This window comes from Aulostomus chinensis, chromosome 3 (genome assembly GCF_037954235.1).
Source record: "Aulostomus chinensis isolate RoL2024-O1b breed Wild chromosome 3, RoL_Achi_v1.0, whole genome shotgun sequence".
Taxonomy (NCBI): Eukaryota; Metazoa; Chordata; class Actinopteri; order Syngnathiformes; family Aulostomidae; genus Aulostomus; species Aulostomus chinensis.
In genome coordinates, this window is record NC_141322.1 from 13,391,018 (window position 1) to 13,413,648 (window position 22,631).

At 42.6% G+C, this 22,631-nt stretch overlaps 1 protein-coding gene across 1 annotated transcript; it reads left to right on the top strand.

The window, feature by feature from the left end:
• The first annotated feature begins 1,064 nt into the window (after positions 1 to 1,064).
• On the top strand, positions 1,065 to 22,549 carry tnks1bp1 (tankyrase 1 binding protein 1). Its single transcript, XM_086198797.1, has 10 exons — positions 1,065 to 1,234; positions 3,914 to 5,185; positions 8,001 to 10,182; positions 18,173 to 18,282; positions 18,871 to 18,967; positions 19,093 to 19,234; positions 19,389 to 19,522; positions 19,603 to 19,805; positions 19,888 to 19,963; positions 21,856 to 22,549. The coding sequence occupies exons 2-9, from the start codon at positions 3,924 to 3,926 to the stop codon at positions 19,958 to 19,960; spliced, it is 4,203 nt and encodes a 1,400-aa protein (XP_086054923.1). The 5' UTR covers positions 1,065 to 1,234; positions 3,914 to 3,923; the 3' UTR covers positions 19,961 to 19,963; positions 21,856 to 22,549.
• Positions 22,550 to 22,631: the final 82 nt, after the last annotated feature.

Below are 22,631 nucleotides of genomic sequence, written 5' to 3' on the forward strand. Positions count from 1 at the left end.
CCCCAGCCCTCAGTTCGTGTTGGACCTGGTCCCACCTTTCCTTTCCCTCCAGCTTTTTGTGGTGGGTTGTTGGAATGGTTTCCAATCCTGCCAGTCACGACTGATCCGACAAGTTCTCTGTAACACAACCGTGATTCAGCCTGGTCCACAGCCATCTGTGTCCCCCACTTTCTGCCAGTCCTCATTTTAATGCCAGTTTATACCTTTGAATCCTTGGATTCCCTGTACTGGAGCACTTCCCTTGCTCTTGTAACCATGAATTCCTCATTAAGGCTGTTGAAAAGGAGCGTCAGCTTGTTCTTGTTGCAATAGACGGCAATGCTGCTTAGACTTCTAGGTAAGCCCAACCAACGTCAAAGACAGCTGACCCTCCTCCCAAACCCTTCCACAGTGGAGATCGGAAATTCATACACCAGCAATGGCCACAGTATCCTAGGCAGGATGCCGTGCTGGTATAACCGTACCTTGAATTTCCCGGATGTCCTGACTTGTCGACTCTAGTTAGAGAATCAAGAGAAACCATATCCAGTGTGACCTCATCTGTTTGGCATTTTTCCTTACAGATGTATGGTAAACAATTATGAGGGTCAAATGTTTCCAAACCCTCATAATTATATGCCCCTTGACGAGATTTGGCCCATTATTAAACTTCATATGTGGGTCCCTTTGGTGTTGTATACAAAACAGGGCCACTAAGAACACTAAAGAAGCTGATTTGGGCCTGAAGGAGGAAGAAAGTCACCTTTGCCCTTCATGTGATCCACATCCTTGCAGAATGACATTTGCTGCAGACCCAAACTCCTACACAAATGTCCAATAATTTCAGGGCAATGATGCAGCTTAGATATGACTCAGTGGCACAAGAAACTATTGTAATCTAAAATGGTAGTTAATAATGCATAAGATGCTAACGTTTGCCGCAAGCGACTTTGACCGCTCTTATTTTGAAGCACACAAACCCCACTTCCTGTCCCGTCGTGTCTCGCGGTGCGGGTATTTACTGTGTGAGGCTTCAACCTGAGGCGGGAGGAGGAGGAGGAGGAGGAGGAGGAGGGAGTGTCCGCTGGGTGTAGGAGCAGCCTGGCGTCTTGTTGGTGTGAATGACCTGACTGGAAACACAAATACACCGACAACAGCCCAGCTGTCGAGAGGGGGAACACCGACAACGTTTGACTTTTGTGACTTCTTCCTGCTCCCTCCTTCCTCCTGCTGTATGACTGCGTGAAGAGATAAGGTGAATATATTCATATACAACGACTGAAGACTTGTGAATGACTGTGAGAGTTTATGAAGCAGGTGCACAATCTTTACAGCTTCTCATGATTTGTTCTGTTGTAGTTTGCATGTGTCTTTACCAAAGCAACACGGGACTCTTGACAAAGTTTAACAAGTCAATGGGACTTTTCTTTGTCCAGTTTCACAGCAAACTGCCGGTTCAACGACAGGGAGTTCACTGTTGACGCGTTTATTGGTCACTTATTAACCCGCAATGAAAAGGCGTTAAAGCTATAAACGACTATAAATTCATTACGTTGCCGTTTCGAGTAATTAAACATCGCGATGTTTGGCTGCCGAGCGAAGTTAATGTAGTTTTTCACAGCATCACTTAAAAGACCGAAGGATCTGCAGTGGACATCAAAAGCGTAGCCTGGCAAGGTGACAGACACTGAGGACAAACAAAGATAAAGATACTGAAAAACCAACAGAGCAAATGTTGTTGCTGCTGCAGGACGACGGAAACCCTCTGCACCGCTGAAAACCAACATGTATGTCTACATATAGTTCAAGACGTGTCCTAAAACCGGTGTGCCTGATTTGGTTTCATAGATATCAGTTCAAATAATGCATAAGTATAATAACTTACAAATGCACTTTTTTCAAATAACAACTGAAAAACTTCACGAGTAGAGATATGGCCATTATGATATTCAAATATAGGAAAATATGGTGGGGGTCATATTTGGCACTGTTACATAAATGCCTGTCACTAACTGACGTGGGGAAATGATTTTAAAAGTCTAGTAAACGTGCCTGTTTTTGTGTTTTTAATGATCAAAAAAAAAATTCTTGAGAAAATAATCAGGAATTCAAAGTAATGAAAGTCTGCAACAGAAACATTTGTTTATGTGTGAAAATATTTCCAAAAGTATTTTTTCAGAATGATCCATGCAATATTTTCATGAGAAAAGTATGAAAGTATTCTTTTTTCAAAAAAACCAAACCAATGTTTCAGTGTCATCAGATGCCAGTCAACAACTCAAACCATCATATACCATATACGTATGGAAAGACTTCCCAAAATACTAGAAATATGCATGGTTTTGTTTTGTCTTTTAGTAAAGATCTACGTGGTATTTCACGTCAAAAGGATTTAAAAATGTTCAAATTATGTAAATTCTGAGCTGAAACTGCGTGTAAATGTTTTCACTCATATTAGAAATAATCTTTATTATTTTGCAGAAAAGGTCCACATAGGGTTGCATGGTGGTGCAGTGGTTAGCACTGTCGCCTCACAGCAAGAAGGTTTCGGGTTCAAGTCCCAGCTCGGGCATGGGGTCTTTCTGTGTGGAGTCTCCATGTTCTCCCTGTTCTTGTGTGGGTTCTCTCTGGTACTCCAGCTTCCTCCCACAGTCCAAAGACATCAAGAGGGGATGCGGCTGATTGATACTCTATATTGACTGTGAGTGTGATAGGCTCCAGCCCCCCCACAACCCTCAACAAGATAGGGGGTAGACAACGAATGGATGGTCAGAAAAGGTCCACACACAATTTTCTCAGAATATCTGTGTATATCTTATAAGCCAACTAGCCCAAGCTCCGCCCCTCCACTCAGTGACAGGAAAATCCTCTCAATAGTTTTTGCGTAATCCTTCAAAAAGACAGACAGGTAAACAGGATCATACCATCTTTGGTGGAAGGAATCATCATCTATCAACTGCGGCTCTTCCTACTAGACGGAGAAGAGTGACACGGAAGACATTTTGAACGGACAGAGCTGTAGGAGTGACATCCCATAATATATATTCCCAGACACACATGTGAGCAATGCAACAAAAAGACACTCAGCAGTGTTCTTACAAGTGTAAGCTGGAATCAAAGTGCCTGCACCTACATTGATACAGCGAGAGCGACAAGCATCGTGCTGACACCGTGAGTGAAGACTATTGAGCTGCAGGGTGCGGAGATACCGGTTGGTGCAAAAGTACTACAGGTCAAACCAGATGACACGCTGCGCACACAATGCCTGTGGTATTCAGTGTAACAGATTCAGAAACATTAGTTCTCACACACAATGCAAATATGGCATCATATTAGTGAGCGTTATCAGTGTCATGTGATCATCTCCAGACAGTGACTCGCAGTTCAGATTATATTTTGTTGGTTTCAGTTTAGTGGAAGACGTGATGTGATTGTGTCTTTCATTTTTTTGGTCTGGACTACACTCTTAATGTGTGTGATGACTCATCAGCTCCTCTGTGCTGCTCTCATCTTGGTTTTGTTTTTTTTGTCTTTGGTGTTGTTTGTTTTTGTTGTTGTTTTTTTTTTTTTAATCTTCAGTGTGTTTCTAAATGACAACTCACTTCATTGGGAGAGTGGAATTCACATTCTCCAACAGTGTGTTAGCATCTACTAGCAATAAGGGAAAAAGTGAAAGTGTTTTTATGTGCAAGGGAGGAAATTGAGTCATAAAAAAAAAATCACCAGCTGGATGACTTCTTACTTTTGTGTTTGTTTAGAAGGATTGATTAGCATCCTCTGCCGTGGTAAAGTGGTTTCAAAAATCTAGACAGACCAGCCTTCCTTGTAGCAACAAACCCAACCAGCTGGGTCTCCACTGAGAGTAAAGATGCTTTTTGTGTGTAAATATGTATTTTAATGGCTGTAATCACCCTCGCCTCTCTGTCTGCTCTAGGAACTCCGCGATGGAGAGCTCAGTTCAAGCTTCCCCAACGCAAAGCGGCATCAGTCCCAAGCCGGTGCTGCCACCCAAGCCTCGCCTCACTCCGAAGCCTTTCTCTCGACAGGAGAGCACCACCATCCGCTCCATCCATGCTCCAAAGTCGGTCATCGCACCCCCTAAAGCCCAGCAGCTGGCAAAACCTGCAGCTCCGGGTGTACCCAAAGCCACTCAGCCCACCCCCGCTAAGAAACCCCTCACTACTTCTCTGAGTGTGCATGCCAAAGATCAATCGAAACCAACGACAGAGGATAAAAGAAGCCAGCATGCAGGAGATAGTCTTGATTCTAGTGCAGCTCCAGTGAAATCAGTGCCAGCTTCTCAAAGCCCTCCACCCAAGGAGACACCCAAGTCTGACCCAATTCAGATAGAAGACGTCATCCAAAAACACGCAGCCCTGAAAGAAGTAGTCGTCCAGAAAGATGTCATCCCGAAAGATGTAGTCATTCAGAAAGAGGTTGTCCAGAAAGATGATGTCATCCAGAAAGAGGTAGTCCAGAAAGAAGTTGTCATCCAGAAAGATGTCATCCCGAAAGATGTAGTCATTCAGAAAGAGGTTGTCCAGAAAGATGATGTCATCCAGAAAGATGTAGTCCTCCAGAAAGATGTCATCCTGAAAGATGTAGTCCTCCAGAAAGATGATGTCGTCCAGAAAGAGGTAGTCCAGGAAGATGATGTCGTCCAAACGAACCACAAAACTGTCACTAACTCTGAACAGACAGATGTACTAAAGAAGAAAGATGAATCTGAAATATCCATCATCCAAAAAGAAGAACCAGGAAGCCAAGACTCCTCAGCAGAATTTTGCTGGGGTGGCACCAGAAAACGTCTGTCCACTAAGCTGACATCAAAGTTTGAGTCAGGCGGTCCTTCTGTCCCACCCAAGCCCACCATACCCACCTTTACAGCCAGCAGTAAAGAGGCTCCAAAGCAGCCAGTTCCTTCTGATCCAGAGCTGAGCCAGAGGCCACCAGAGCTGCCAGCCCAAGACACTGAAGAAGGGGGGGTGGAAATGGAATTCAGCGGCAGCAGAAGCATTAAACACAGAATCAGCCGTCTGTTTGACTCGTCGACAAGGCCAGAGGTCACCGGAAAGAAGGAGGAGCCAGAAATCATTAATGGCACAAGAGGTGTGAAGGAGCGAATAAAAAACTGGACAAAAGAGACAAATTCTGGAGGTCCAAGGACCGAGAAGACGCCTCCAGTTGTAACACCACGCTCTAAGAGGTGAGACAGCTTCCTTTGATCTGTGCTGTTGTTGTCACGATGAGACATGAATCTCATGAAAGAGCATTCTGATGCAAGCATAATCGAGTTAAAGGTTGAGTGTGGTACGTAGCCTGTACAGTTTTGTTTCTTTGTTTCTTTATTTCCATATGTATAAAAAAAATAGGTGTACACTGTTTAGCGACAGAATTTGAAGGAGAACTGATCGAAACCTTCCAGGGGATTAAAAAGTGCCAGTCTCCAGACAGCAAGCGTTTACAACCATCAGTTACAACACATCAAAAGACCAAGTTAGTTCTTCTATAAATCATTACCTTTAAAAGCTGATCTGACACACGTGCAACATATCAGTCAGGGTGAGATCAACATTCAAGGACTGTGCACGGAAACTGTTGTAAACAATCATGTGGTGTGAATCAAAGACAAGAATGACCAGGAAAAAAAACACTCAGAGAGAAAGCAGAAGTGTGGACAGGGCAAAGTGTATGTTGGTAAACTATATGGAAAGTATCAGCTGGATGGACAAAAAAATAGTAACTGCTTTTTTTGAACAGTTGTTGGGGAAAAAATTAAAAAAAAATGTCTCAGCAGAGAATTCCAAATTTTGGGCCCTCAGTAGGTTATATTAAACTGAGACTGAGAAGTATGAGGGGATCCGAGGAGACAAGAGCTACATGTGGGAAAAAGTATGAAATTAATAGCTGTTTACAAACATGTCCTGGAAAAAAGGAGGAAGAATTCTTTTTAAGGAACTGCGAGCAAATAAAGCAATCTGGAGCTGTTTCATTTGATAAACAGTGAGGACAGCAAGCTTTAGAAAAAGAGGAATTTCTTTGATGCACACAACAACTCATTCTCAGAGCCTGATTCCAAAGATGGTAAGTAGGTCCAAGTTTGGTCTGATGACTACCAGCACAAACTATGTTGAAATAACTGATGTAAGGAAATACCAGATAACTTCTTTAGCTCAACATTTAACACCTTTATGATGGTGTCAGCGTCTTTATGTGAGTGTTTAATGTATATTTTTTAAATGAAATATATTAAAACAATAAATAAATAAGGGCTCAAAAACTAATCCTTGTGATACACCACACAGAATAGGATTCACAAGGGAATTAATACAGTCATGAGATCCATACTGCTGGCTATCTTCAAGCTAACGTGAACCAGAGCAGTCAGTTGTCTCTTATTCCAAGAAGAAAACTTTATGGAGGAGAATATGGTAATTAACAGTATCAAATCCCTGGACAGGTCCAAAAAAAAAAAAAAAAAAAGTTTTCCTCTCCTGTAACCCTAGGACTACTGCAAGTGGTATGAGAATTTTTAAAATGTTAATTAAAGGAATTCTGTCTTGCAAAATAAAACCGCTGCTCCCAAACTGCCACTAGCACAAAGCCCACGTTTCCCTCTAAATCTACAAAGACACAGTACATTGCAATTACTGTGCTTTGTACCTCATTATTATATCAGTTGGAATGGAAGTAAATAGCAAGTTTTTCAGTAATTGAAGTCCAGCATTTAACTTTTTTCTGTTACAAAGTTGTTCTTTAGTAAAGTAACGCTGTAATAACGATGATATAGCACTATAGTCTCTCTCTATAAAAACACCTTTTTTTTCTACCAGCCTTTCTCACTCGAAAATAATTTTAAAATGTACGTGAAAGCAATATCACCCTAAACATGTTTTTGTGCCTTACAGATATTTACAAATAGGTGTCTTGAGCTCATAAGAACATTGTTTCCCCTCCTCTATCCCTTTTTTGTGACTCCAGAATGCAGAAAGAGCAAGGCACTTATGTTGAAATTGAAGCCAATGGCAACTGACAGCATAACAGCTACAGCGACAAAACTGTCCAAAAATGTCCGTTCGCAGATTGTCAAACACATCGTTTGGTATAATTCATGTCATCCTTATAAAGTAATCCACAATCATTTTGATTTGAGCTAAACACAGTTTAGTGTTATTGTTTGTTTTTAGCTCCAATCAAACTGTTTGTGGATAAAGGAACTATTAGGAATTATTGCAGACGATGTGCTTTGGAATTTGTAAACAGACATTTTTGGACAGTTTTGTTTTTTGGTCACTGTGGTGATTGTTCGCTGTCAGTCGCCATTAGCTTCAAGCTAAATAAACACGCTAACTCTGGTAAATGGGCTCATTTTTCTGTAGTGCCTTTCTACCTTAGCAGCACTCATTCACCCGTCCACACACTGATGGTGGTGGCTGCCATGCAAGGCGCCAACCTACTCATCAAGAGCAAGTAGGGACGGGCTCAGTATCTTGCTCAAGGACACTTCGACATGGTCAACATGAGGAAGTGGGGATCGAACCAGTCACTCTTCAGTTGCTAGACAGCCACTCTACCTGCAAGCCATGTCGCCGACTCTGCGTCACAAATAAGGAATGCAGGAGGGAAAACTTACTTGAAATTCAAAAAACTATTTTGGCTGAAGAATCGTGCCGAATCGTTGCAGTTTATAGTGTATTCATGTTTTAGCTTGTAGACCATATATTATTGACAAATCTCTCACTGTGTGTCTTTAAAATCTGTGAATTGTCAGATTCTATGTAATCAGTGCACTAAAATTTGAAAAAAAATTTAAAATTTGATTTTTATAATTGTTATAAGCATCTGTTGTCAGTCAGGATTACTCAGACACTCAGATGGCTAGTTGAAATGAAAGAGTGAGGGTGTGTGTTGGAGAAGTTATACAGGCAGGCGTCTAGGAAAGACTCTGATTTCTTTAGATTGTTCTCGGAAGAAAAACAGGACCAATGACTTAATTTAATCACATATCATCTCCTCCCCAGCTTTGAGCCCACAGGCTCTCCAGCTGAGGAGAAAACACCCCAAATACCGTCTGTTGCTCATCCTTCATCTACAGAGTCTGTGGATTCAACTTCCTCACCCGAACAACCGACAGTGAGCCCTCTGGACACACCCACAGATGCTTCTTCACAGGTGAAGTCGCTGGAAAAGTCTGAGGAGCCTGAACAGAACGATGTTCAAGTTGGCGCTCAAAGCCCAGCTGCAACTGTCACTGATGAGGGTTCCTCAGCGGTAAGTGAAAGCACTCTGACTAGAAGCAACATCAAGCGTCGTTCTGTTCGCTTTGGCGTGGTGGAGAGAGATGATGGTGGACCTCCACTTATCCTGGGGTCAGAGCCAGAATCCAGCGGAGAGGAAGACGAAGCTACTGAAGAAGCTCCTGAGGAGGATGTACCTGTTTCAGTACCTGTGTACAGAAGAGCTGGAGCTCTACAGAAGAGGGATGACGAGATCCAAAGGCAAGAGGCGGAACGACTGAAACATTTGGAATTCGAAAAAAGACGGAAAGAAGAGGAAAAAGAAAGACTTCAGCTGGAGGAGGAGAGGAAACTGAAAGAAGAGGAGGAAGAAAGGGAGAAAGAAGAGGCCAGGCAGAGAGAAGAGGAGAGAAAGAGGAAAGAAGATGAAAAGGAGAGAGCAAGGCTGAAGGAGGAAGAGGAGAAACTGAGACAAGAAGAATGGGAGAGGGAGCGATTGAGAGAGGAGGAGAGGGAGCGCCTGCAGATTATAGAAGAAGAGATGGAGAGGGAAAGACAGATGGAGCTGATCTTGCAGAGACAGAGAGAGGAGGAGAGAGGGAAGGCAAAACAGGAGGAACGACTCGAACAAGAGCAACAGGAAAAGGAAAAAGAGAGACTGAAGGAAGAGGAGAAGAGGAAAGAGGAGAGACTGAGGGAGGAAAGTGAGAAGCCAAGAGAGGAGGAAAGATCGACTCATGAGGAACTAAGAGTGGAGAGAAAACTGCGAGAGGTGGAAATGAATGAGGAGAGCCAGATGGAAGATGAGTGGGAAAAGGAGTGGGTGAACAAAACAGAGAGACTAAGTAGAGAAGAGGAGGCCAGAGAAAGAGAGTTGATGTGGCAGAAGCAGATAGAGGACAGAGAGAGGGCCAGGCAAATGGAGGAGAGACTGAGACAAGAGGAGAGGGAGAGAGAAAAACTGAGAGAGGAGGCTAGGGAGAGAGAGAGGAAAGAGGAAGAGAGGCCGATAGAAGAAGCGAGGGAAAGGCAGAGGGAGGAGGAGGAAGAGAGAAAAAGAACGGAGCTTGAGAGGAAAATACAGCAGGAAAAAGAGGAAGAGTTGGAAAGAATGAGGCAAAAAGAACTGGAGCAAGAGGAAAGGAAGAGAGAGGAAGAACGTACGACAGAGCTAGAGAGGAAGAGGCTTGAAGAACTGGCGGAAGAGGAAAGGAAGAGAGAGGAAGAACGAACGACAGAGCTAGAGAGGAAGAGGCTTGAAGAACTGGAGGAAGAGGAAAGGAAGAGAGAGGAAGAACGAACGACAGAGCTAGAGAGGAAGAGGCTTGAAGAACTGGAGGAAGAGGAAAGGAAGAGAGAGGAAGAACGAACGACAGAGCTAGAGAGGAAGAGGCTTGAAGAACTGGAGGAAGAGGAAAGGAAGAGAGAGGAAGAACGAACGACAGAGCTAGAGAGGAAGAGGCTTGAAGAACTGGAGGAAAAGCTCAGGAGGGAGAGAGAACGTCAGCTGAGGAAGAGTGAACTGGGCTCCGATTTAATCAGCTTTGATTTGCTTCAATCATCACCAAACGCCCCTCCAACACTACCTGATCAGCCTCCACAGAGCCTCGAAGAGGTGGTGTACGATGACTTCTCTGTCAAAAACCCTCAACATGAGGTGGATTTTGAGGATTTTTCAGTCAAACCGAGCAGATGGGGCTCCTCACAGGTTCAAGCAGAAACCAGCCCCGTCCAGACTATGTCGACTTATTGGCGGGATGAAAAGGTGGAGTTGCTGGTGGACTTCAGCCCCCAGGAGAGGAGCGAGCTGCAGCAGGTGGAGAGAACCCACATCCATGACCCTAGAGCAGCCCAGAGGCCTGCAGAGGAGCCACTCATCCCCATAAAGGTGGAGGAAGAAGAGGAGGAAGAGAAGGAGACACAGGAAGACTTGGAGATAAAGAAGGAAGAAGATCAGGTGCAGGAGGTAAATACAAATTATTTTGACGAATGTTTTTGTATTTGTTTAAAAGGAACGTGAAACTTTTTGGGAAATAAACTGCTCCTCTTGTTTGTGTGTGTGTGCATGAGAGAACTGAAAACGCTAGATAGCATTGCACGATGAACGATAGTGCATGGTAAGTGTAAGCATACATTTGTCAAAGATCACCTAAACCATGATTAGTAGCAACATTCACTCTTCTAGGCATCTGTAAACATTTTTTGTGAACTACGATGACGCTTTTGAGGTTCTGTCTGAAATTACTGCATTCAGTTGTTTTGTCAGCAAAGGAGTTCTATATCTTAAATTATAATTTCTCATTTGAATTGTCATCTGGTATTAACCTAGTTACATTAATGCAGGCAAAGGCCATTTTGAGGAAAACTGTATTTGGTGACTTTCGACGGAGGTATGCTAAGCCTTCCCATCCACTACCATTCACTGTGCTAAGCTAGCAAGTGTTGAGCTGTGAGTTCCGGCTCTTTAATACACACACAGCAGAGAACCGGTGTCTTTCTTCTTGAATGGCCCTGGGGAGTGGGAACAAGAAGATTATTTCCCAAGAAGTTGTCAGTTTCTTTTAACTTACACACAACTTTGAAAACAAGACATAACAGACTCATTTTGTAATGTAGCAGACCAGGCGAGTTTATCAGCACAGACAGGAATGTACACGTTATTTTACCTCTGAATCATATCAGCCTGGCAGCTGCACACCTCGCCTGCTCCAGCATATTGCAATTCCTGGTGCATGGTTTAAAAAAAAAAAAATCTTGTTATACTTGCTTAAGCCTGATTAAGTCACAGCTTTAGAACGTGTGTCTGAATGTGTGTGTGTGTGTGTGTGTGAGTGTGTGTGTGTGAGAGTGTGTGTGTGTGTGTGTGTGTGTGTGTGTGTGTGTGTGTGTGTGTGTGTGTGTGTGTGTGTGTGTTTGTAGGTGTGACAGTGAGTAATGAAACAAGCATGGTGTCGAATCCGTAGCTACGTGCAATGTGTCAGTGGTTTTATTTGCTCTGGCTGACATTTTTTCAAATAAAGGAATAGACTGTTAGAGAAAACAAGTGTTGACTTAGTGATGATCAAAAACATGTCTGTGGATGTGAAATCACACTCTCAAATTACTACCCATGATGATGATAACTCAAGATAACAAAACCTTGGAATTTCCTGTAGTTTACATGAATATATAGTGACAGTACAGAGCTCATTCCAGCACTTAGAGCATATATTCTTGGCAGTTCTGTATCTACCAGCCATCTGTGACCTCAGATTCAGATAATATATTTATGCAGGTGTGGTAATGACAGTGAGAAATTTAACAGGAAGTGAGGTTAGGAGTTTCTTTGCAGTTTTTTCGCAGTAGTCTAGTTGCTACTTCAATTTCTTATTGCTGTGGCAGTATTCTTTTAAAAAGCTGAACTAAAATAGAGATGTAGAATGTGCTAAGGAGTACATGTTTTCGCTGTACTAAAACAGTAGCTGCTATTGGAACCACAGCACCTCTTCCTTTGCAGGTTACTGTTTTTGAGCAATGAAAAAGAATTTATTTCCTGTGTGTGATGTCAGTCAGACCTAACTGAGCTAACAGGGAAGAAGCAGGCCCTCATTTTATGGCTGGTAAATGATATGATGTCGTATCATTTACACACACACACACACACACACACATAGATATATAGATATAGATACATACATACATAGCTATACATATATAAGTATGTATCTTTACATAAATATACATACATACAGTGGGACTATATTGATCTGTCAACCATCACAGTTTTGGCTCACAGTTGATGTTATTTTCTGAATTAGAACATCAAAGTACACAAACAGCTAACAGTCCAAATATGTGTCAATATTAATATAAGAATAGGATGTTTTCAATTTCTGATCAATTTCATCAGTAACTTATCTTGAAATTCAGTCATTTATTTGTTGATTCATTTGTTGAGTGTGCATCTCAGTCTGCACTTTAGCCTGCTGACTGAAGCATTGACAGGTATCTTTTTATAGCTTGTTAGCAGTGTTAGCTTTGTCATAAGTAATTGAGACCTAAGCGAACAATGAAATCTAGTAATATACCTACTTCCACTTGGTTTCAGTCAGTATTAAATGAATAAACACCCCCTGCATCTGAGGCTCCTAATGAGACAACATCAGTCTGAATAACAGCCAGTCAAGACAGATCAGTTCACTGCCTGTTTGAACATGCAACATTTTTGCAATGAACATTGGAGCACTGATCTGTGTGTGTTTGTGCACATCATTGTGGTACTTTGTTTCTGAGTGAATGCTTCTGCAAACAAGCCACATTAGCAGCAAGCCACTTACAGAGGGCATAGTACATAGGCACAGCTGCTGTTGTTGTGGTTATTCTGCTGTCCTCAACTGTGTGTATAACTGTGTTTCACCACCAAGTGGAGCTGCTGCTCCTAAAAATTATACTTCCCCATGCTGCACCACAGAATCCAACAACTTAAAATCAAATAATGGATTTTATTTTATTTTCAGCATTTGATAAAAGTTGATAAGTACAGTAGCTTTTGGCTTTTTTTTTTTTTTCAATGAAGAAAACGTAATCATGGTGAAGATTAATGGGTGTAAAGGCAATCACGCAGAGGCATGCTTTCGTTTGGGCTGTGAATGAGAGAAATGTTTACTTGGCAAACACGAGCTACACAACCAAACATGCACGCTCATTCAGGCCCGTGAGGAAGAAAGGCGGATGGATTGATATAATACCCAGTACGGCGGAGGTGCTGTGTGGTCACCGCGTCCTCATTTGGATGTGGCTAACACAGTAGCGTGTCAGAATGACCAAACATGGTGCCTCGATCTGCTCTCTCCCTGTCTCTAACCAGTCCCTCCACCCTGTATTGAAACAGCCTGTCATCCCTCCACCCCCACCTTTCACACACACTTTCCTGCACACATACACACGAAAGAGGATGGGCTAATACACACGCAAGAAAGTTCACATGTCAGCTGTCCATTCTTGGACTCACTTAGGGCTCCCATTTGCTCAAACTTCCACGAAACTCTCCAGTAGCCTTCCTGTTTGCTACAATTCTCTCCGCCGCACCTCACAAAGACCTGGTTCGTTAACTAACCTGCATTTACCTTTGGGAAGAGAACAGCGGACAGAGGCACAGACAACACCTTGGCCCAGGCTGCCGCACCCTCCTTCCCTCTGGATTTTTCCTTTCCAAGCACAGACCTGTTTTGTTCGGACATTTTCTGTCCTAGAGGAGATGAAAAGGTGATCTACCTCTCTGAACTTGGCTTTGGATGTCTTTGGCGTGGCAGATATTTCACACTTTTTTCCTGAATGTGAGTGGAGTCAGAATACGAACAGGAACGTAAGATACACAAGCAAGTCAGAGGGAATGCTCATGAAAAGAGGTAATTGTTAATCTGCAGGACGGAGCGCTCCTTTGCTGGTTTTCAGAGATGAACGGGAGCTTTGACTGAGACCTCCATCTATGTTTTTAAATGGAGATTAATGCAATGTCGGGAATGTACTTCTTCAGGACTCTGCTCTTTGGGACGTCACATCCATCATAGTGAATGCTGCAGCGGAACTTTTCAGCATGCATACGAAGACTATTTATTCCTTTGCTGACTGACAGTGAATGAAAGAGACTGTTCCACAGCATTTGTGAACCATGAAAATATGATGCAGAGGGATCAAAGCTTCTTCCACAGCAGAAAATTTGCTCTCTTACTGAAAATGACGTCAAAAAGACAGATCCAAGACCCCACTGTCTGATACGCCCACTCCATCCCTTCATCTGTAATAAAGCTGAACTTCAGTGTGTTTGGTGACCCAGTTCCCTTGGTAAACTTAGTACCAGGACCACTGGCTGTGTGTGAACTCTTCAACCATGCAGTACTTGGGAGGGAAGCTATCATCTGCCCAGCTGCAGGTGGCAGGCCTGGTGGGCGGCGTACGGCGTTCTTTGCAAGGGGCTCTGGAGCTGGTTTGGGGCACAGAAGAAAAGAAGCAGGAAGAGGAGTATGAAGATAGGGAAGAAGAGGAAGGTGGAAATAGAGATGGGAGATTTCAGAGAGCCATATTGCCTCTACGTAGTTTCGCCAGACGCAGCAGGAGATCCCTGCGTCGCTTTTCCACTAGAAGTCGTCAGACTCTGCAGAGGAGATCCACAGAAACCTACCCTGTAAGAACCAAACATGTCAATGAAGGTGCAATGATAGAGTCGTAAACAACATCACCATTTCAATGCATCAACAGGGAGGTCAGAGGCAACTTGGCTCACTGGTGAGGGCAACAAACAGAAGGAGTCAGCAGCAAAGCTCCATACAACACATTCCCAAGCTAAATGTGCACACAACCGTCTGGTAACAGATAACTGAGCAAATATAAATAAAGAGCAAAGTGTACAGCAGTAGCCTGTTTCAGGAAGTAATCTGATAAAGTCATCCAAATGTAGTCTTTTATCAGAGCACAAGCATGCACTTTCCCTCTGTCTGTGGTGTGTCAGAGATAAAGTAGAAGACTACCACAAAATTTAACACAGTAACAGGCTGGGTTATCTATTTCTGTTATGTTTCTGGATCTTTTTTTCACAATTGAAACATCAAAATTTCTTATTGTAACACCAGGGCACGAGGAGAATGAGTCAATATGTCCACCCAACATTAGTCTGTGAAGGAATCTGCTTTTGCGAATATGTTATAGTTTTCAAAAACTGTCAGGAAGGTTCTATTTCTTTTTCATGTGTATTACTGACATGGTGGTGGTGGTGTTGTGGGGTTATGTTTCTATCTAAAGCTCAGTTCAACACCGCTGCAATTGCAGTCTTAAAGTTAAATTTAAACTCTTTAAACACTGTTGTGTTGCATCATAAATAGACTACCTATATCAATACAACACTGTAAATTAGGTATTTTCTAGCATTGCAGAACTTGCTATTCTGAAATTTTAATTTTCTGTAAGTGTATCTAAATGAAGGCAGCACAGTGGTGCAGTGGTCAGCACTGTCGCCTCACAGCAAGAAGGTTCCGGGTTCGAGTCCCGGCTCCAGCACGGGATCTTCCTGTGTGAGTCTCCATGTTCTCACTGTATCTGTGTGGGTTCTCTCTGGTACTCCAGCTTCCTCCCACAGTCCAAAGACATCAAGAGAGGACGAGGCTGATTGATACTCTAAATTGACCGTAGGTGTGACTGTGAGTGTGAATGGTTGTCTGTCTCTATGTTGGTCCTGTGATGGACTGTTGACCCGTCCAGGGTGAACTCGCCCGTAGCCGCTGGGACAGGCTCCAGCCCCCCACCCCCCGCGACCTTAACAGGAGTAAACGGAAGAAGATGGATGGATCTAAATTAAGTTTTATAGCTTTTATTGATTAAATTTTCCTCACTTAAAAATTTTGTGCAAAACCCTGTAGAGTCCTGCATGTTACCATAGAGAGCAAAGGAGCAGATACATATTTTATATCTGGTGTTTAGTTTGATGCTACATTTATCTAAGTTTATCTGCTCTGGAGATAAAGCACAATAACTGTGGGCTTCAAAAAGAGCAATAGACACTTACACAACAGCAATAAGTGTATTTTATGTTGTAATATTTTATTTTTTTCCAAAATTTTTAATTATTAGTTGCAAATCACCAGGGAGGTACAGTTCAGCTACTGTAATTAACTTACACGCCATGTCGTTCAGTTGCAGCATTGATTTGTGATATTACAGAAAAAATGTCTGACTGACAATGTTGTTAAATTGAAGCTTTTCCCCTCATTATCTTTATTAAACAGGTCATACAAAATGATGACTGATGATCAGTTTAAACCTAAAGGAAACATTTTTTTCCCCATGCGTTTTTTTCTGTTACTGTATATGGGCCGGGCCCTGCACCAACTGCAGCACACGGTGCTGCTGTTGAGAAATTTCTGCTGCTTAATCATAGGGCGTGTGTGTGCGTGCGTGTGTGTGTTTTCATATATATGTGTGCGCTGGAGCTACAAAGACTGAAAGGAGAAAAGAGTCTGTAGGCTATTTGCAATCTTAAACTGATGATCCATCTGTTTGCTCCAACAGAGGTGAGCTTGTGTTGACAGTTCTGATCTTTATCCCAGATTGTGAGCAGTGCCTTTGCCATCTTTGCCATCTCCACAACACAATAAACAAGCGCGTTCACAAGTTCCATTGACGTTGAGGAAAATGTGTTGGAGGTCAACTGAAATGAAGCTGACTCTGCCTTGACTTGCACATCCTCCGCCCTCTCTGGTGCATACCGTACTGGCAGGCTCGCACATAAACATAGTGTTTGCTGCAGGTTCCAGGAAGCACTTGTCTTGAGGTTAGAAAAGGTGCTGGAGGCCTGATAGAGTAGATGGCTTAGAGTTATTGTGTGACATATATACTGTCATATTCAGTGGCTGTAATGACTGTGTGACATGAAAGACATTACAGCAATATACAAATTTTTTTAACCGCCAATTTATTTGAGATGACTGCGATTGTCTCTCCTCCCCAGGGCTCCATACATTGAAACCCAACAATCCAGTTACATCGGATTCCTTTCCTTAATCGTCGTGCATGTGTGTCACCACGTGGCCACCCTAGTGTGAAGTCTACATCAGTGGTCCCCAAATTATTTTAGGTCTTTCACTGACTTTTTGATCGGAGGCGGCATATGTGACGCTGCATGACTCATTTTGACGCAACGCTGGCTACGTCGCCGTGGTGACGTGCCACATCCCGCAGGAGAGTAAAAGCAGATGCATTCACTCATTCGCTGCTGTCATTGTGGAGTGAGATCCAATTAGAGGAAGGGAAGAAGAGGCTGGGAAATCGCAAACACTGGTTAACTGAAGTCGGAGGATTTAAAAGGATACTGCAGATTTTGTGTACAACCTGATGTCACAGTGTGTAGCCCAAATAGGTTGTCATGGGCCAACATTGAGCTGCTGGAAATAGTCCCATTACTTGTTTTTTTTGGGTGGGGAGGAAATATCAGGATGACTTTTTTCAAATAGAAATTGTGTCCACTGTCCAAACTCCTGAAACACCCACTACAATAGCACAATTGAAGCGCATGTAAGTAGGCCAAAAGAAGCAGGATTTAAATGGTGATTTTTCTTATCAATTACTGCATAATTGTTGACCTGACAAACACAAATAATTTGCCAAAGTATTTTAGTTTCACTGTTGACCAAAATGTTATATGAAGACCTGAAAAATGGTCTCTGCTCTCCAATCACTTTGACATCCTGGGAGGAATACTGGAGTATTTGTAATCGATCGCAAATCTATAACAAAAAAACCCCCAAAAAATCACTACTAGTCTGTTTAATCATGCTGCCAAGGTTCTAGGTAACTGCCACTGTAGCAAATAGTGTGTGTGTGTGTGTGTGTGTGTGTGTGTGTGTGTGTGTGTGTGCGTGCGCATGTGCACGTGTGTGTGTCTAGTAATGATAACTGGACTCATGACGAAGTCAGTGGTGATGACACACATGTTGTTGTGTATCCAGGTAACAATATCAGGCAACACAACACTGGGATGTTCAAGGAGGTGCACAGTAGTAGCTTTTGTTGGGAATGTGTGTGTGTGTGTGTGTGTGTGTGTGTGTGTGTGTGCGCGTGTGTGTGTGTGTGTGTGTGTGTCACTCATGCATTCCGGCATGTGGGTGTGACAGCGTGAGTGTGTTCATGGACATTGGTGTGGATGCCAATGTGTGTGTGTGTGTGTGCGCGCGCTCACACACACATGCTCGTGCTCTTTATTGAGGACAGCTCAGCCTCTGTGACCGGCTCATTAAAAGATGCATGCTTGGCTGGTCCTTAGTCCTCGCTCCCTCTGTCGTTGGTGATCTTGGCTCATTACACAGCTCATGTTCTCCCTGCCTCATCTCTAACGTTCTAATATGCATATTTACAGAACAAAGAGAAACGTCATTCTATTTTATGACACATCCCAAATGTAACTTCATTTCTGTGTCTTTGTCTCTAAGGCTCAAGCGGACAGGTATTGTGCAGATGAAGACAAAGACACTGATGCATTGATAGACAGTGAGCCAGAGCTGCATAATGGCCCCCGCGTACAGACGCCTGAACCTGACAGGTAGGAAAGAGCTGGTTTTGTCATAAAAAACAAACACGTTTTATTCTGATGTGACTGTTCGTCATTTGTTTTGATGGAGACAGACATGACGGGGCAGGTTTCAATGATCATTCTTTGTCTCATGCGCTGAGGGTGTGGCTCCATGTTGAGATGATTTGATTTAAATGGAGTACACTTACAAATAGAGGCCTCATAAGTATCTGACATTCTTGAATATGTAGCCTAGAGGTACAGTTGGGAGGACCTGTTCACCTCTGGTCTCTGTGCTGGAAAACTTGGAAATGCAACCCAGGGAGATTCTGAAACAACACAACATTTGTGTTTGAGTATAACAGAATTTAACATGCAGTGTTGACATTTCTGTTCTGAGTCACAAAACTGAATCTGTGATCTGAAACAACCTGGGGCAAGTGCAGCTGCAAGTACTTGCTGCTGGTGCCCCCTTGTGGCTATCACAGCTCCATACAGTTGCTAAAGTGGATAGAAATTACTCAGAGGACTGAACTGTTTACATCTCAGCAATCACCAAAATCCTCTCGTTTAAACATGTGTTCACACATGCATATAAATTACTGTCTTTTACCTCAGTCCAAAGCCTGACTTGGACCAAATTCCTGAGGTCGCCTCTGAAGGTGTGGATACTACAGATTTTGAGCGAGAACCAGAGATGTCACCCTTCCCTGAGGTTGGTATTGCCTAAATTTCCCCTTTTGTGCAAATTGTACCCATTGCTAGATTTTCTTTGTATGTTTGTGTGTGTGTGTGTGTGTGTGTGTGTGTGTGTGTGTGTGTGTGTTCGTCTGTGAACAGAGCTCAACCCCTCTCCTCGACAACAGTGCCCAGAGATCTAAAGCACATCTGAGTAGGAGGCGTGGTCGAACACGTCCGCCGCGCTCCCTCCGTGGAGTGGCTCAGACAGGCATTCAGGACTGGAGGACCTGTGACTCCACAGGTTATTATCGCATCCATAGTGTCATCAAATCTACATACAGCTCTGGGATTCTTTTATTCCGGAGCGAATAAGAAAGATCTTCAACAATACAGTTGGGAAGCGGTCTGTAAATATTCACATACTGCATGTTCTGATGCGTCAACTCTGATTTCAGATGACAAGCAAAGGGAGTGTGAGAAGGAGGAAGAGGAGGAGGAGGAGCAGTCTAAACCGAAGATGGTCCGTTCTCCTCTTCCATCCTCTCAGAGAGTCCCTATCTTTCCTGGCCTGAGCCCTGCAAACCTCATTGTAAGCACTCTCAGGGTTACTCTGGTGTCAGACTTATAATAAAAGAGTTCTGCATTGATTGTATTTACTTGCCTCCTAAGGCTCAATTAAAAAGAAGAACTGGGGGAGGAGGAAACGGAGGAGGAGGAGAGGAAGCAGAAGAAGATAAGCATGGAGAAGAAACAGAAAGTCCAAATGGGGAGGCAGCGCCGTTGCCCACTCAATTGTCCCGCTCTCCCCGCTCTGCATCTCATCTGGCAGGTGCCGCAAGAGTGCTGCCACCCATAGGAGGCACGGACGGGAGGTAACAACATACCCAAAACCCTGCACACGTAGGGAGTCATGCAAACTGAGAATATTTACATGTTGATTTGTGTGTCATTTAGTGCCACCTCCTCTCCTGCTTGGCTGAAAGAATTGAAGTCCAAGAAGCGACTCAGTCAACATGAAGGTGAATAATTGGTGAGTAATTCAGGGGAGGTGAGAATTACACAACTGTTAAAATGTAGGGCGGCATGTCTGGTCATTACATCACATTTAGAATCAGCATTAGTGGCTCAAGCAACCATTGTAATCGCCATTTTTCTCTCTTTCTTACCTTCTTCACTTTACATCAGTACAGTTTCGGTCTAGGGTTCAACTCACACTTGTGTCTGTAACTTCTGTTTTCAATTATTTCCTGGTTTCACCAGCAATTTCATTTGTCAAAGATATAATTTTAGCTCTTCTTATACAGAGATGTCACTATATGTGGAGGAAAAAGCATGTGTTGTGTAGCGTTCCTATGGCTGAACAACAGGGTCTTTATAACAAGTACATTAAAGCATTTAAAACACACAAAGGGGCTTGTGATAAATATAGAATAAGACTGAAAAGAATGTGCTCTGAATTGAGAGTCAATACATTGTACTCTCAGTTTGTTTTTTCAAATATCAGCTTAAAAATTTTAGCATGAGGGCAAAAGTCACCCTTCTGCTCCATGTGCAGCTACAAGCACATCCTGCTTTTAAAACATGAAGCAACAGTTTACTTCTCACGTAGAATAATGTTGCTGCAGCAAGCTTCAACAATGATTAACATAGGTTTGTTTTAGTTAACTGTCATGAATGAATTAGCCATGTGATTGCCGTTGTGGTGAGGACAATATTAGCCTTGCTACTACATAATTAGCATGATTGTTTTAAAAAATACAAAAACATTGGAGCACATATGGGCAAGATACAGCCAGCAGCATCCATAAAAGAAACAAAACTTCCCCTAAAATTATCAATAAAAGGCTGGTTTATGCTAATGAATATCCATCCGTCCGTGCATTTACTATACGACTTATCTATTAAGGGTTGCAGGGGGGCAGGAGCCTATCCCGACTGACATTCAGCGAGACCCTTTGGTTGCTAGGCGGCCACTCTTCCTCCGAGCCATGCCCCCCCATGCTAATGAATATCTATGCTAATGATAATGACCCTTTGCTGCTAAACTTCATTCCAACAGATGGCCCTGTTTAAAATTAGCCTCAAGTCGAGCAGGCTACTAATGTGTGCTGTTCTGATGAAAACAGAGTTAGAATGAAGGCCCCCAGAAAATGAGCTTGACTCCGAATGTCATGTTTTGTTACCAAGAGTGGACTTTAAATATTTAGGTTCATGTGTTGGTTCACAGGCAGCGTGTCTGATATGCCAAGAGAGTATCGCTGTGTTCAAGGAGTACAACTTCCAGACATTTTTTTTAGCAAGCTAACTAACTATGCCAAAAAAAATTTCCTTTTCAGAAAAAGAAGAAAAAGCTCTAAATTGCTGTTCCAGCATAATTTCCTGTCAGAACATTTTTTACAAAGTATTGGACCTTGCAGAGTGGAGTCTACAAACGTCGCTCCATAGAATAACTACAGTACATAATAATTTTGATGGCATTTGCTAAATAACAAGAACAGAATCATATGGGGGCTATTAGTTAGCCTTCACAACCCTCTAATGCTTCAAGGTGATCAAAACTACACTGTAAGATATTTTTACTAATGGGACTGAAATTGTCTATGAGAAGGGAGTGAATGGTTTATGTAGAGCAAAGACAAACAGGAAGTGGACCATAACACTGGAGCATCTGATTCTGTCATGATTGCAGTTGTACTGTGGGTAAGAAAAGAGTTGTTGCAGCTATATTTTACTGTAACTATTACTGCTCTAGTTATGTTTGCTGTAAATATCTCATTGAAAAGGGAATGAGAATGTTGCAGGGCTGGAGTCTGTGCCGCGTGCTTAAAAAGAGTGCACTTATATAAAGACATTTGTAATAATTTGCCAAATATATCTTTTAAAAAAGTCCTTCTGAACTTACTGTAGATGTCTTCCCTGTAGGAAACACGGAGAATCACTCAAGTCAGAAGTTTCTGCAGAGAGACGCCATCGTTGCTGCATGTTGCACTTTGAGTGCTTATCTTTTTGGGATCTTCACTGCAGAACTTTTTATCTTGTAAATGAAATATGGTGCAAAGGCTGTGTGCCCACATAGACTGCCAAGTACATGTTTTATCTACTGTTGTATAGAGGCTCAGCTGTCTCTCATGTAATGGAGAACAAAGTCATGAACGGTTTGATCGTTTCGTGCTTCGTTTGGCTGTATAAACCGTCATTTACTGACAGGGTGACACTAGACCTTCTGCAGGGTATCTCACATATAAACGTGAGTTTGTGAATATGGATTGGTCCTTGTTTAATTGTACAAAATGCCTTTTACATGATTTTACCAATCACAGATCATCTAAAGCAAACTTTCTTAGCACTTTAACAACTATGAAAACCTTCCGTACATCTAAAGAAATAGCATGTATCAAACTGTAGTTGCAGGGACAAGGGAATCGGTCTTCTTTTATATGATATAATGAAACTCCTCGATGATGATTGTTTACTGCAAACGGTGTGTTTGTGAGTGTGAAATCATTTTAAGTGCCTTTGTTTGTAATGGAAAAAAATGTATGATCAACATATGACAAACTGAAAGTGTAACGAATTTTATTAAAAACTTTTCTATGAAATGCAATAGTGTATAAATGTGTGTGTTACACATAGTGATAGTCATATTAAATCCCAGTCCACACATCCCTCACATTGTCTGGCTTGAGTTTGGCCTCCAG

Bases quoted from the DNA above. Each gene is read 5' to 3' on its own strand.
- tnks1bp1 (XM_086198797.1), top strand. From the start codon at position 3,924: ATGGAGAGCTCAGTTCAAGCTTCCCCAACGCAAAGCGGCATCAGTCCC. The intron at 10,183-18,172 runs GTAAATACAAAT...TTTGTCTCTAAG, and splicing joins AAGAAGATCAGGTGCAGGAG to GCTCAAGCGGACAGGTATTG. The intron at 18,968-19,092 runs GTTGGTATTGCC...GTCTGTGAACAG, and splicing joins AGATGTCACCCTTCCCTGAG to AGCTCAACCCCTCTCCTCGA.